The 15,579-nt window shown below is 43.7% G+C and overlaps 1 protein-coding gene across 2 annotated transcripts in view; it reads right to left on the bottom strand.

Annotated features, from left to right (window-relative positions):
• The window catches only part of ALPK2 (alpha kinase 2), a 129,100-nt gene that overhangs the window by 84,893 nt on the left and 28,628 nt on the right, over positions 1–15,579 (bottom strand). For both annotated transcript variants that reach the window (XM_039840612.1, XM_039840615.1), the window contains exons 2-3: positions 4,869–4,996; positions 1,800–1,917 (exon numbers count right to left, since the gene is read on the bottom strand). In XM_039840612.1, the coding sequence (XP_039696546.1) occupies positions 1,800–1,917; positions 4,869–4,996 (246 nt within the window). The remainder of the gene's footprint in view (positions 1–1,799; positions 1,918–4,868; positions 4,997–15,579) is intronic.

Raw genomic sequence — 15,579 nt, 5'->3', positions numbered from 1 at the left:
GAAGCGGAACTACTTCGCAGATAAATGTTTTAGACGTAAAGCATTTTTCATCTCAGGGAATACACTGGAATCACCAGAGCTTCAGACTGAATCAGGCCCAGGCGAAGGCCAAAGAGTAGATTTTAAAAGTTCCCCAGGCAATGCTACGGGCAGCGACAGTTCAGAACTACTGATGAAAAAAGCCAGAACTTTCAAAGATCTCCAGTACCCAGAGTATTTACTAGTAAGCAGAAGAACGCGACTGCCACCTATTATCATATGCCCTGCCATGTTTCTTCGCATGAGGTCTGAGTACTTTGGGCCAGGAATTTGGAAAGAGTGCGTTCTGTCACATTACATCTTTGATTTGACGTGAACCACTGCCCTCCCGGACTTCAGAGCAGAGGATGAGGACTCCACGGCACTGGTTCCCTTCCTCAGTCTCTCTCCCCTGTGTCTTGTCTCTCCCATTTTAACCTGTCCACCTGCCCTTGGGGCTTCATCCTCTCTTAACCTTTAAATGCCCTACGAACATTAGTTTTCCCTATGTTTCTGGTCCTATATAAACGACAAATAACACGAATAGCAAATCCTAATTCGTAAATGGCATTTTGTCAGTAAAAGAATATGTGTAAGCTTCTCTTCCAGCTAAAAAGTAAGCAAAATATTTTATCTTAGTGTGAGACTAAAAGGAATCAACCAAAAAGAAATGTATTGAGTGCTCACAGGGACAAAGTCAAAGGTGGGAAACATATAAAGAAGTACCGGATATAGATCCCCAAGGACCTTATCATCTAAACCAGGAGTTGACAAACGATGGCCTACAGGCCAAATCTGGCCTCCACCTATTTCTGTAAATAAAGTTTTATTGGAACACAGCCATGCTTTAAAGCAAAACAAAACAAAACAAAACAAAACATTATCTGCTCCTTATAGAAAAAGTTTGCCGGTGCTGATGTAAACAAACTACCACTACCAGCAACAACAAAATATACATACACATATATAGCCATCTACCTAACCATCCTTTTAACAAATATTTATGCTGCGGGCACCGTACTCGTCTCTAGGAAATGAGAAACACAGCGGGTTCCTGCCCCTAGGAAGGCCCACAGTCTACCGAATTATCCATCACTCATGAGAAATAAATACAAAAAAAGGAGAGAATGTTGGAGGCTGGACAGATCCATGAGTAACTAAAATTGCCTGTGAACCATAGAGGTGACTTCCAAGTTGAATCGGGGTGAAGAGAAGAGAGGGGAAGGCCTTGGCAAAATTGAAAAGAAGAGGCAGGCAAATCCAACTCACGGATGAAGGGGCAGCAAATGGCAGTTGGGCTGCCTCCCAGTATATTGAGGTGTGAGGGGAAGATGGTATGATTTGTTCACCACTTGTCCTCCACGCCGGACATGAGGTTTTACGAGGGTGCAGACAATGTTTGTGTCATTCACTTCTGTCCCTAGAATTAAGCAACATGCCTACCATACTTGATATGCTGCTTGATAAATATTAAAGACTTAAATATTAGATGAGAGGAGATTAAATGAAAAGCTCATTTAATGAATGAAAATGGCCAGACCACCTTGAATTAAATTCTAGACAAAGTTATAATTCCATCAATGGCAGCAGATTAGGAGAGCATGATTAGCTACCAGGCAGAGCTCAGCAAAGACTCATTGCTGGATGCCTAGGCCGACGTCCAACAACAGTAGGGCTCAAAAAGCAAACATGAGCCAATCTTTTGGCCTTACCTGTCAGTAAGTAGCATGTGACAGGATACAGGGATCTTAGTAAATAGTCCACAGGGCTCATTCACTTACCAACAGAGATGTAACACATGAATATACTGATTCTCGAAGAATTCATAACTGGAAATGATGTCACAGTCCTCTATGGTTTGACCATTCTTATACCAAGTTACCTCTGGCTTGGGCTGACCTGGTGAGACAGAAATAAGAATATTCTTATTGCATTAAGTATTTTTACAAAGGAACATCATAAAGCTATGAACTAGCGTGAGTAATAAGCAGCAAGGAGAGGCAGGATGGACATGTCAGGTGGAAAAGCTCCCGCTCACTGGGACAACTGCATCCAACACACATGTTGTGTGCTTGCAATGGTGCTGCCTGGGTGGGGATGGGCACACAAAATGAAAAACAGTGCCTCCAGCCTCAAGGTGCTATTAAGAAAAATTATCTAAAACTTAGAAGTAAGACCAAAAAAAATGTGGGTAGTAGCCTCTTTCAAACTATATGGCGACAAAGGTCCATCTAAGCATTATCTAGGGGAATGTATTTTGTTCCATTCGATGATTACTATTAATTAAAATTTCTAGATTTAGTGAAGTTACATGGAAAGTCGTAGACTTTTATACAGGAAAGCTACAAATGATCTCTGTCTGGTAGAAAATACAAGCCCATAAATTATGGTTTATTGTCCTATAGGACATTAACCAGTGTTTTACCTAACCCACCAACGTTAGCCTAACATTCCTTTATTAAATTGTCTATCAATCTTTCGTTCCTCCAAAGTTCTTTGACCAGGCCTTAATACTTTCTGGTTCCCTTCTTCTTTAAAGAGTTGGAAAAAAAAATCTTTGAACTATTAATTTCATATCTGCCTGGGAGTCACTTTAATCTTTCTGAAAATTATACTTCAGCGACAGTCAGGGTCGAGTGTATATTATGATACAAAAGAGAGAAGAGCAAAGTGGATGAGCAAGTGCCACATCTTCCCGAGGACGGAAGAGTCCGGCAGGCAGTCTTCCCAGGCTGGCGCTGCACCTACGTGACTGGCGTCGTCACACGAACTGACCTACACTCTCTCCCTCGGACCGGGTTCACCCTCCCCCGGCGAGCGTTGACCAGATGTGCCGTTAGTGGGTGAATCTGGTACAGCCTCCAGCAATTCCGTTCACACAGTGGGGTGTTTTCCCCTTGTGATGGGAATAATTTTCAGGAAGGTTTCCGGTGTGTCCCAAGGAGCTTCCTCATTAGCCTCCGTGTCATAGAAAAGTCACCGGGATGTGCTAAATGTACAGGAAGAAAGCCTGGCATTTGGGAAAATACACTATTCTGAATCCATCCTGGGGACATTCTTGTGTTTTCTGTCTTCTCTATCATGGGATTTCTGGCAAGCAAAACCCCAGAGACCACTAAGAGAAGAACGCCACCTTCTCCTGAGACCTGTACCACGGACAGGACCTGAGGGTGGCAGTGCCTCTCTGTGAGTCTCCTATTTGGGGTCTACCAGCTAGACTACCTCTGCGCCAGCACCGCGAATGAGCTTGGTGGCAACTGTGGGTGTCCCTCTTTGCCTCCTCCTCCTTCAGATAGACGTTTGAATAATTGGTCCCCAGAGCCAGGAGCAGACAGACCTGCATGCAAGGACATGTCCTTCTCTAGCGGCTGCGTAGCTGAGTCTCTTTCAGGCAAATGACTAAACAGCCAAAAATGAGCTGCTCTGAAAAGCCATCAAGGAGATTGCTGATCATAATTCATTTCTGCCTGTTCTTATCAGCCTTGTGTCCCACTTCAGTCAGTTTTATTCGATTTCCTCCTTAGGAAGTGTCTAATTACTCCCTCTTTGTGTATATGATTTTAAAAACAAAGTATATAAAAAATGCATGAGCTGGGCCTGGGGATTCTGATCTCTTAGACTCCAGTGTTTCATTCAGAATGATCGGGGCTTCTTCATGGCTGACTGGTTTTTTCCCTTTGTGCAATATAGATCTGAATAATCAGAAACAAGACTTGCACAGGGAAGTGGTATATCTTGTATTTGTGGGTGGTTCTCTTTTCCCCCTCCTCTTGCTGGAAACCTCCCCAGAAAAATCCTACCCTTGTTCTGAAAGCCTACCTACAGGTCGCAGATTGAGAGCCACCTCCAGAAAGTTTCACAAATATCTGGCTAATCTGTGTGGGGGCCGGTAGCCGAGTTCTGGGTATGTCCAAACACTGGGGCTTCCTGGGGAGACAGGGAAAGCTCAGTAGTGGAGTGGTGGCTGTCCCTTGAGCTGAATGACTATGGACAAACACACAGAGAGGGAGGGGGCTCAGCTCGAGGCTCAGAGGGCCTGAGTGCACAGTTCAACCCTCCAGCATCCAGACTGAAGATGGGGTTTTATTACAGCTTCTGCTAAGGAAGCACCAGCGCCATGTCCGAGGCTGGCTCTTCTTTGCTTTGGACTTACAAAAAGGGATGATAGGGACAAGAGTTTTCTGTGTGGCCTCAAGACGTGTTTTTCAGGGCAGAGACATATTTCAAGAAAGAAAAGAAAACCCACAAGGTACAAGATACCACTTCCCTACCCGATTCTTTTACTTCTATTTTCTTTTCATTATAAATCCTTTTTAGCACTGGGGCTACAAATTCTGAGTCAGCTCTGGGTTATTTATTCTCCAGTCCAGGGGGAATTCCAGGCCCCTGCTTTTCCTCCACTGGGCACCTCTGCCTTGGTTTTAACCTTTTCAGTGCTGACTAGCAGGCCTGAAGAAGGCAAGCAGTGGGGAGACAAATTTAGCATTTTGGGATATCCATAAAAGAGTGATGAGAGCTCAAAGAATTGTCTGACGTGAAGTTATTCATGCCATTCCCACGTGCCACGGGAAATTAAGGGTGGACTATCTGAGAGAATAACCAGTGTGGGAGCCGACTACCCCAAAACCACAACGCGAAGCGAAGCTCGCTAAAATGTGTCCAGGAAGTGACTCGAAGAAATCTTTTAGAAAAAAAAAAATATATCATAGAGGATATAGTTGCTCAATTGGTTACTTGGAATAAACTTCCCAGGTAACTTTCTCAGGTGATGTTTTAACAACGCCTTTCTGAGTCGGGAGACCCGGTCCTCAGGGAGGTTTTTCGGAGGGTGATCAGCTAGTGATGGTTACCAACTATTATGCAGCGAAGCACGGCGTCCGACTTCTCAGGAACTTTCTGGGAAAGCAACGAGGATAAAAAACAAAGTGTGCGCTTCTGGGGCCCTCCTGAGTCTGTCATCCTCTCATGCCACGTGAGTCTGAAAAATAAAAACCCCCGACATCACCATTTGTTCCGGGACCTCCTAGGAGTCTGAGAAACCCCACAGCCCCATGAGTGGCTCTTAGGGAGGTAAGGAGCATGGCGCTACTCTCTTAGCTTATAAAAGGCACTCAGCTGAGTGGGCAGATTGGACCTCCTCGGGCAGTTTTTGTCACTTGCGCCACTGCTGACACCTTGGCCAGATACTTTGCCGGGGGAGTTGCTCTGTGCATTGTAGGATGTTTAACAGAATCCCTGGCTTTGATCCACCAGATGCCAGCAGCAACCCTGCCCCAAGTCGTGACAACCAAAATGTCTGCAGACATGGCCCGCGTCCCCGGGGATGGCAACCAGAGCCCGGAGTGACAGCGAAGAACTGCTGAGCCACAGCTGGTGCCACTGCCTCTCATTTCCCTTTCTTCCTCTCCTCGAATTCTTTTCATATTGGGTTCAAAAAGTGCGTGTGCCTATTTGCCTCCCAAAAGAGGACTTGATTAAAGGCAAAGGAACCTCCGGGTGGGAGGTTCTCTGAAATTGGGACGGTGCTGCTCCTTCCGAGCACCAGACAGGTGCCCCGGGAGGGCAGCTACAGCCAGCATCTCCGAACAAGCATGCGTTCGTGGACACAAGTCGACATTTCACTCCTGATTGGTGTCCAGGTGTAACATTTCGTTTCAGATCTGTTAAACTATCTAAGTGGTTATTAATACCTCTTGCATCTCACAGATGAGGAAGGTGAGGCTTGGAGAGCTTCGACACCTCGTTCAAGATCACGCAGCTCAGGGCACTGCCGCCCTAAGGCCTCCCTTCATGGTGGTGCCGGCTGACGGCTCCAGCGTGCAAGGCACCCCCAGAGCCGCATCGTGCGTGACTCACACAGATGTGCAGCAGCCCCTGAGAACCAGCTGTGTCTGAACCCAGAGGACCCTTTGCACCTCATCCTCTGGGTACAGAGCGAGCGCCACTTGGCCAAACCCAGTGGAGCGCCAAGCTTGGAAATGACATTTCACCCTCTCCAGAGTCCGTTCCCAATTCTTGCACACCGTGGAGCTCAAGAAAAGGAAAGCCTACTGCGCGGTGGGACACGTTCAACATGAGCAGCGCAGGGGCCCTTAGAAGCTGCAAGTGGTGGCTCCAGGGATGCTGAGGGTCCTAAAACAGGAGCGTAAGCTAAGCTCTAGGTGGAAGGGGCTGGATGGCCACAGCCGTATCACGGGAGGGGAAGCCCCTCTCCATGTGGGTGTAACAGCCTCTTAACCGTTTAGAACCAATTCCTCCCTCTTTCCTCCCACGTTTCAAGCTTGTTTCAGATACCCCGAGAGACAGCGTGCTAGGGACGAGTTCCCTGACAACAGTTCACAGTTTCACCAACACCTGAAAACCTTCTGATGAGTGGGAAGTGGGTAGCTGGGGAGAGAATCAGGAAGGGAGGTAAACAATGTTTGCAGTAAACAATGTTTGCCTCTGCTCATGACTGGCTACGTAATTTGCAGGGCCTGGTTCAAGGTGAAAATGAGGGGTTTCTTGTTCAAATATGATTAAGATACTAAAGATGGCAACAGTGTTAAACCAAGCCCTGGAATGCTTCTGGGCGCAAGGCCCTGTATGTAGGCACAGGTCATGGGCCCAGGTAGACGCCTCCCGTGGAACATTTTGCCCACGAATGCTTGCTGGTCCTTTCCTCTGAGGCATCTTCTGCTGCTTCTGATGTCCCTACAGCATTTCCTTAATCTCAAGATGTTCCGTTTAGAAATACGTTCAGTCCTTGAAAACAAAAAAGCACTCCCTAACTGCCCCTATGTGACGCACTCGGAGTCTCTGAATATCAGGGTAAAAAAATAATAATAATTCAGGACCCTACACTTCCCTTCCTCAGGAAGAGTGTGTGCAGGAAGCACACTGTGCTTAGACCTGAGGTTTAACTAACCCGTGTAAAGAGTAGAAAAGCTGTTAGCTGAAGAAGTTATGTGTTAGCATCAAAAAGGAAGAGAACCGGGTGTGGGACAGAGCTCAGTGGGCCGGGAGAGAAGTTCAAAGAGCTGTGGGCATATGTGGGGAAGACTGAGCCAGAGAGATTGAAAAGAGGATTTTAAGACATTTTGCTCAGTGATCATGAATTGGATCCTTTTGACGTTTTTAAATAAAAACTTAAATCGCTTTTCCAGTTATTTTTAGTTACAGGATATTATAAAAGCAACTATGCAGAGACAGGAACACATGGGGTCCCTGGTTAACCTGTGTTATATTTAAAAGCATCAGAGGCTCCTCTTGATGTAGATGGCAAATCAGTGGCACAACACAGGAAGAAAATCCATCTGCAGGATGGCAAGTAGACACCTGCATTCCAGATTAAGTGACAAGTGCACTTGGTGGCAGAGGAATTGGAGGATTCTGATTGGTATAAAAAGGCCAGATTTTTGACATGTATTTTTATTTACTTAGAAGTCATAGGAATGTTTGATGTAGGTTGAAAGAAGTATCTAAAGAATAGTTCCAAAGGACGACTTTTATACTCCCCGTCTTGCACAAGAATGAAAATGTTTAAAGAAAACTTGGCATTGTTGAATTGTTATATGAATCAATGAATAAGCCAGAATGAATGTGGGTCTGACAGTACACAAAGAACCCCCCCCCAAAAAGAGGTGACATGCTGTCCTTTCGCTGCTGAGGAAATGTGGGCCCACCCTTGCCAAACACGTGCAAAAGAAGCTTTTTCTGTGAACACTAATGTGTTTATTCATCTGTTTTAGAGGTCTGAGCTGGTGATAAGAGCTGGAACCGTAGATTCGATTTGAGATAAAAAGTTGATACTTCTCAAGATTATTAAACAAATAATTTTAGTACAGTGCCTGGCATTTACAGAAGTAAATGCTCAATAAATATTAGTACTAATTGTTTTTATTTTTTTTTAAAGTACAGCTTCAAGTTGGAAACACTAGCTCATCTGACTTGTTGACTGGCAGTGGTGCCGATATCTCTGCAATACTCTTTTTTAAAAACAGCTTTAAAAGATGTGACTCACATACAATTCACCTACTTTACAGTATACAATTCGATGGCTTTCAAGACACCCAGAGCTGGGCAACCATCGCCACAAAAAGAACCCTACAGCCCTTAGCTTTCACCTCCCCATCTCCCCACTCCCCTCCAACACACACACAGCTCTAAGGCAATCACTAATCGACTTTCCGTCTCTATGGATTTGCCTATTCTGGACATTTCATGGAAACAGAATCATATAATACGTGGTTCCCTGTGTCTAGCTTCTTTCTCTTAGCAGAACGTGTTCAAGGTTCATCTGTGTTGTGGCATGCATCCGCTCCTCAGTCCTGTTCATGGCTGTTCCGCAGTCCTTCTTAGAACAGCTGTTGGGGCAGAGGGGTGACTACCTTGGCACCCCACATTCCTGAGAGACGAACCCAGACAAGAAAGGTGGGGCAGGGAAGAAGCTCTCATGGCTGAAAAACTCTCCTGACCAGTAAGTATCATAAGACTCTGGGCCAAGCCCAGGCATTGTCACTTGCCAGGGACAAATCTACATCCAGCTCTGACACTTACCTGGTTGAAGGATTGAGCCTGTTGCCTTATTTGTAGAAGGAGATAATGTTAATTTTCTAAGAATTACAATAATGTATGTAAATGGCCTAGGAAGAAGCCATTACATAATTGATTGTCAAGATGAAAAGTCTTTATTAGACTTTAAGACTTCACTTGTTTCATTAATTTCCTTCCTTGCTATGAGTTACCACAATGATTTTTTAAAAAGTGATATACCAAAAAATGTCTAAAAATCTCCCCTGCTATAATATTCACCTGTAATGGTAATTTACAAGACATGATGCCTCCCACCCCCTTTCCCAGGGTCCACTGCTGTGAATGGAGAGGGAAAAAAGGACAAATCAAGCTGTCCAGAGCTGGGGTGCCACTGAGGACTTTATTTATGCGTCATCTATGACTCCTCCCCAGGTGACGACTTCCTGACAGTGAAGTCCCACACGTTACGACACTGACAAACACACCATTTGACTCACGGCTCAGTCACCACAGACACGGAGCACTGACTACAAAGCAGAGGACAGTTAAGTCGGGCTGTGGTTCATGTTTCATGGCTCCTCCAAAGGTGAGAACCCTTGAAGACAGACTTATCGTTCTCTGCTAGAGCTGGGTAACCAATATCGGATTGCCGATATTGACAGAGGGCGCCGTGGTGGGATTCACAGACAGCCTCAGAGAGATAACATGTTCACTGGGAAGAACACAAGATTCGCATGTTTTTGTTTTTTAACTGTGTGGTTCAGGACGAGTCGCTTTGTTTTTCAAAAAAATTTTTTTAATCTTTAATGATACAGATCTTAAATGCATACATTCATATTCTTTAAAATACATATAAAGGTAAAGTCTCCCATAAGCATCATTATTCCTCTGTCTCAGTACTTTCCCAAGAGAAAGTGCTGTCCTTTCAGGCATCTTTCTACCCATTTACTTATGTAGTCATTTAAATATATAAATACACACACACACACACACACACGTATATATAATTTTGTTGTATGTGTAGCATTAAATTGTATGTACTTGTCATGCAGTTGGTTTATCTTACTTAATAGTAAGTTTTGCCCATCTTACAAGATCAAGCCAATCCATAAAGGGCTGTATCATTTTTAAAAAACTGCTCCATGATATCAACACTGCATGGCAAGGCAATATCGTGTTTAATCTGTCTGTTCTTGTATGGATGACGTATACCTTGGCTGAAGATTTTTATTCTGACAAATGTGTCCCAAAAAACATTCTGACACATGCCTGCTTGGGTACATAAGTGGTTCTCTAAATACCAAGAAATGGAATTGCTGGATAAAAGAGTATTCACATATTACATGTTGATAGATATTCCAAGATTGGCAGGGTCCTTAACAGAATAGCAGAAGGATGTGGTGATGAAGGGCCCAATTTCTGGGCTCAAATCTTAGCTCTGTCGCTAATCATCTAATCTCCTCTCTGCCTCACTTTCTTCATCTGTAAAACTAACATAGTAGCAGTAACAACTTCATTTGATTATTAGGAAAATTAAGTGAGTATGTATAAAGCTCTTCTGAATAGCATAGCAAGCACTATCTAAATGTTAGCAGCTACCAGGAGCTTTGGGTTTAATATCAACAAAATTACAAATATATCTTCCTCTAGAGTTGGGGGAGAACAGGTAAGAGGTTATAGAGAATCCTTTGAACATTTAAGGCCCTCTACGGAAGCCAAGTTTTATTTTGGCTAATCTGCCCCACACAGATAGCCGGGGTGTGGCTGCTGTCAGCAGGAGAGCTGCTGTCATTTGAAGGGGCCAGGGAGAGCTCTCAGCCACAGGCAGATAATGGGTGACCAGCTCTTCTGAAGCAGGCAGGAAAGCCAGCTGTCCGAGTGCTTTCCCACTGGGGACAGCAGGGATTAGTTCTGATTACCTAGCCTAATCCAATGGCAGTTGGGTTCCTGAATTTGCCATCTGAGTTACTATAGATTTGGGCACCACATCCACTGCCACTTAATACCAGTCCCATATTAGTGAGAGAAAAGTACCCTGCCCAGAGATGGGTTCTGGAAATTTCATGGGGCGGGAAGGAGGGAGGCAAACCCGGCGGGAATGACAACTATCATGTTTTAGATGCCTTCTTTGTGTCAGTCCCTAGGCTGGGCACTTCACAGACCTCATCGCATTTAATCCTCTCAGCGAAAATACCAGGTTAGGTGTTCTTTCCCGTTTCAAAGACATGACTTAGACACTTAAGGTAACTTAAATAGGTTGCTGTAACAAACCTACTTCCTCAATGCCTGCAAGTGGCAGGGCTGGGATGAGTTCAAGTACATTGGAGCTCAGCATTGTGCTCTTTCTTGAGTATATTTTAGGGCTGTGAGAAATAAAGGCAAGAAAATAAGCCCATGAAAAGATGCTAGACATCACTAGTCATCATGGAAATGCAAATTAAACCACAATAAGATAGCATTTCACACCCACTAAAATGGCTATAATAAAATAGCCAAATGTGGGCAAGGATATGGGGAAAAAAAACTTTCACATATGGCTGGCAGAATATAAAATGGTACAGAGACTTTGGAAAACAGTTTGGCAATTTCTTAAAAAGTTAAACATAAATTTACCAAAAGACCTGGGATTCCATTTCCAGATATCTACCCAAGAGAAATGAAAACATATATCCACACAAAGGCTTGCATACAAATGTTCTTACAGGCATTATTCTTAATTACCCCAAATCGAAAATAACCTAAATGTCCAACTAGTGAATAGACAGACAAATGGTATAGCCCTACAATGGATTAGCATGGAACAGCAACAACAACAACAAACTAGGATACATGGCACAACCTAGATGAACCTGAAAAACACTGTCATTATGCTCAGAGAAAGAAGCCGGACACAAGAGACCACATCTGGTATTGTGCGATTCCATTTATATGAAATGTCTGAAAGAAGCTATAAAAACCAGAAGTGGATTATTGGTTGCTGGACACTAATTAACAATGCATGTGCATGAGGGACCTTTCTAAGGTGATAAAAAAAAAAATGCTCTAACACTACTATATGTTAACGGTTACGCACCTTGATAAATTCACTAAAAACATTATTGAACACTTAGAAAGGACGAATTATACAATATGCAAAATATGCCTCAATTTTTAAAATCGAGGAAGGAGAAATTTAATAAGCACCTACTATAGTCATTGCATCATTTCTTGTGACAACAAAAGATTGGAAGTAACCTAAATGTCCATAAATAAGAATCTAATTACAGAATATCTATACGATGAAATTTTTTTAGTTTTAATAGCAATGGGCATTCAAAAAGAATAAGGCAGTTCTGTATGCTCTGATATGGAATAATCTCCAAGATATGTTATTAAGTGAAACAAACAAAGTATAGAAGAGAATGTACAGTATGCCATCACTTGTAGAAGCAAAAAAAAAATTTTCTAATATATTTAGTTATACATAATGATTCTAGAATCACACAAGTAACTAGTCACCTGGTTGTCCCCAGGCCCAGGTGTCTGAGGAAAGGAAGGGATGCTAAGTTGAAGACAGTGATTGCCTCTGCATATCTTTTTGGATATTTTTAACTTATAAATGTTACCCAATAAACAAATACGATTTAACTTTTAAATATTAATAGTGAGCAACCCATGTGCCTAACAGTGTGCCTGGCTCATAGACCCAGGGAAAGAACTGTGAACCCTGAGCTGTAGCGGCTACTCTGCTCTCAGGATTTGTTTTGAACCCTTTTTTTTAAAGGTGGGAAAGAGAGTCTCCCCCCTTCTCTCCTCTACTACTTAGAATCTGTGGCAGTTTCCAACTCTTGAAAGGAGGGCTAAAAAAAAATAGCTCAATGTCAAATGAAACCTGTGAGAGTGTAGTACCTCCTCTGCCTTTACAATTGAAAAACGCCCCTGAAGTACCCGCAGGTGGAGTGACTTTTCCCAGGTCACCCAGCTTGGTAGCAGCAGAGTCCATGATTCTTGATTCTGATTTTCTTATCATGTTGACAGGATACATTCCTCTGCCTCTCTTATCTTCGTCTTCTCTCAGCATAAAGACAGTCAAGAGATCCCTCAGCATATGTTTATGAAGCTATCAACATACGGAGCATGACAGCGTGGTAAACGAGACCAACTTCTGTGAATTAATTGGTTAAAAATCACTGTGGTTTGAGGTAGAACACAGTGGGCTGGGAGTTGTGTCCAGTCTAGGCCTGTGTCATCAGGGTCATCACGAAACCTTTTATACTCCACATTTTCCCAGGCTCCCTGTCTCGCGCTCCCTCTTCCTGTAGCAAAAAGAGGAGCAAATTCTTTGCAGAATGTTTATTTTAAATGGGACCAAGAAAGTGGAGTTTCCCTGTGGAATTTCAGGCATCAGCCAGCACAGGGGAGGAACCGAGAAAGGTTGAGTCTCCTTTCCCACTCCCTGCCCTGTAGCGGGCAGAAGAAGCCTGTCCGTGGCCTAAGACTGAGCCAGGATTTATCTTGCTGAACAAACCCCGGCTCAGTAAGCCTGCTTCAAGAAAGTCAGGGAGGGGAACCGGGACAAAGCGCAGCGGAGAGTGTCTTACCCTGGTCACCTTCTACCATCATCCTTCAGCCCAGCCAGTCAGAGGGTTCGAGGAGAAAATTTTTACTTTTGCTTCCGCTTGTCTTGTTTTCTGAAGAATATTTTCTATTGTTCTTTATTTAATCTTCTTTTAGTAAAGTGCGCCTTAGGGATAAGGCGCGCCACACCCAATATAAGCACCTGGGGAGGAGGTGAGGCGTATTCATGCAAAGGCAGGACTATGCTATGGGAGAATATTTTAACTTGTCCGGGCTGGAGTTTAAAGCAGACCCATCCTAAATCTTTAATGCATGAAGCTGCCATGGCTAACCTTATGACTAAAGGAAGTGATGGTATGACTTTAGAGGTCTTTCTCCAAAATATTGCCAAACGCCATTTCACTTGCGCTCCTGACTCCATTCCACCCCTCTCCCACCGCCCAAGCCAGGTGATGGGTAGGCGGGACCTCGCCCTTCTGCTTTGTGGAAGCTGATTGGTCTAACTTGATCAAGCACTCCTGCTCGGTGATTGGCTTATTAACCCAAGTCTAAACCAATCAGCACATGGCGCTCTCAGGAAGTAGTTTAGGGGTGATCCAATCAGTGCAAAGCTTAGGTCTTTCACCCTGTCCTCTAAAAACAAAAAGAAAGCGTGAGGACCCCAGGATAGGCTGATATTCATTTGAGACTGTGAGAAAGCCAGCCTGAGGTAGAAACCAAAGCACAGAGCAGAGCAGAGTCTCCAGAAATAAAAAGAACCAGAGCCCGGGTCCTGACCAAACTCTTGGACTTTTCAGTTGTATGAGCAATAAATTCCCGCTAATGTGTTTAAGCTAGTTTGAGCTGATTTTTTATTTTTACTTTTAGAAAGCATACTACAGCATCCGTACCTTCTCCTCCCTGGCCCATGGTGCCTAAAACTCCCATCATTGGCCTTTCATTCCAGATCTCTATGTGGGACATGCCTTTCCCAAGTTACAGGCAGAAATAAAGGATTTAAGATGAGATGGCTTAATCAAAGAATGAGTCTCCAAGAAAGTACTGGAGACAACTGTATAAAGCCTGGCCTAACCAAATGAATTTCTGATTTCCATCCCATCTCTTTCTGTCCTCTATGTTTTGTTTTGTTTAGCATGTTGTAGCTGGGGCTTCTGCGCCTCTAAGAAGTAGGCAAGTTTAGTGATTTAAAAAAACACGTGCAAATAGTTTTTCTTCAGGGATTATAGGCCAGAGAAATGACGAAAGCAATGGCTCATGGCGGTATGCTCCCTGGACTACACCACCAGCATCACCTGGAAACTTGTTAGAAATGCAAATTCTTGACAACTTCAGAATTAGAAACTCTGGGGGCGGGACCCAGTAACCTATATTTTAACAAGCTCTCTAGATTCTGTTGCACTTTAAAGAGGAAGGCCTTAAACTACCTACGGAGGAAGGAAAGAGCCTGGTTATCTGAGAGCAGGATTGAAGACCAAGTGAAGATCAAGGTGAGTTGTGGAACCCTGGATGTGCTGGTAGCAGCCACAAAGGAGCTGGCCCTGGAAGGAGTAGGATGCTGTGTATTCAGAAGGGAGCTATTCGGAACTGTCGTCTCTTCAACCTGCGTCCATCTTTTCAACCTGATGTCTAAAACCTCCAGGCCATCCCAGGTGGGTGTGCATTGGCGGAAACCTCAACGACGGCTCTAAATGATTTTAAATATTCTTTTCTTTAGGTTGGGCATTTTTTCTTTCATTTTCGCCAATCCTAAGATGACCTAATCACTTTCTCCCAAGTTTCTTTACATTTCTGAATTTCCAGATTTCTTTTTCGGGCAGAATTAAACCCAGAATAACAGGGTTCCTTGTGAACCTGTCAGTAACTCAAGTAAAAATTTATCAAGATACTCCGATGTGCCTTGGCAAAAGCTGTGAGCCATCTCGGTAAAGACAAGGGCCATAATAATGACGTTGATAAAAGTCTTGAAAACTGTCCCACGAGCCCTGATTGTGATTCGGGGAGGCTCCAGCCCACTGTGCCTGACTCGCCCTCACCCCAGAACAAGGGAGCACCTTGTTCTTTATGAACCTTCATCACTGACCTCAAAATTCCAGCCACTGCTCCTGAGACGACCCACTCAATTACTGTCTCTGCTCAGCCACCCAATGGCTAGTTCATTTCAGAGTATTCTCACCCCACTCACTCTACAATGCCTATGTCTAAGCAGAAAGAGAATCAATGCAAGGTTCAACTCTAATCTTTGAGGAAAAGCTGGGCTTGTGCCTTAATTTTCATAACCACAGACATCATCTTGTGTGCAGATTCAACTTTACCTTCCATTCCTATAGATTCATGAAAACTCATATTTAAATATGGTACTGATATGTACTATAAAGCATTACCAGATGATGTTGATAAATCTCTACCTCTCTTTTTAGATAATAAATACATCATCAACCATTTTCAGACAAAAATAGTTTTTCTTATTTATTGTAGATGCATTCTAAAATA

This window comes from Pteropus medius, unplaced genomic scaffold, assembly GCF_902729225.1.
Source record: "Pteropus medius unplaced genomic scaffold, Ma_sr-lr_union100, whole genome shotgun sequence".
In the NCBI taxonomy this organism is placed as follows: Eukaryota; Metazoa; Chordata; class Mammalia; order Chiroptera; family Pteropodidae; genus Pteropus; species Pteropus medius.
This window is presented reverse-complemented; position numbering and strand designations above follow the sequence as displayed.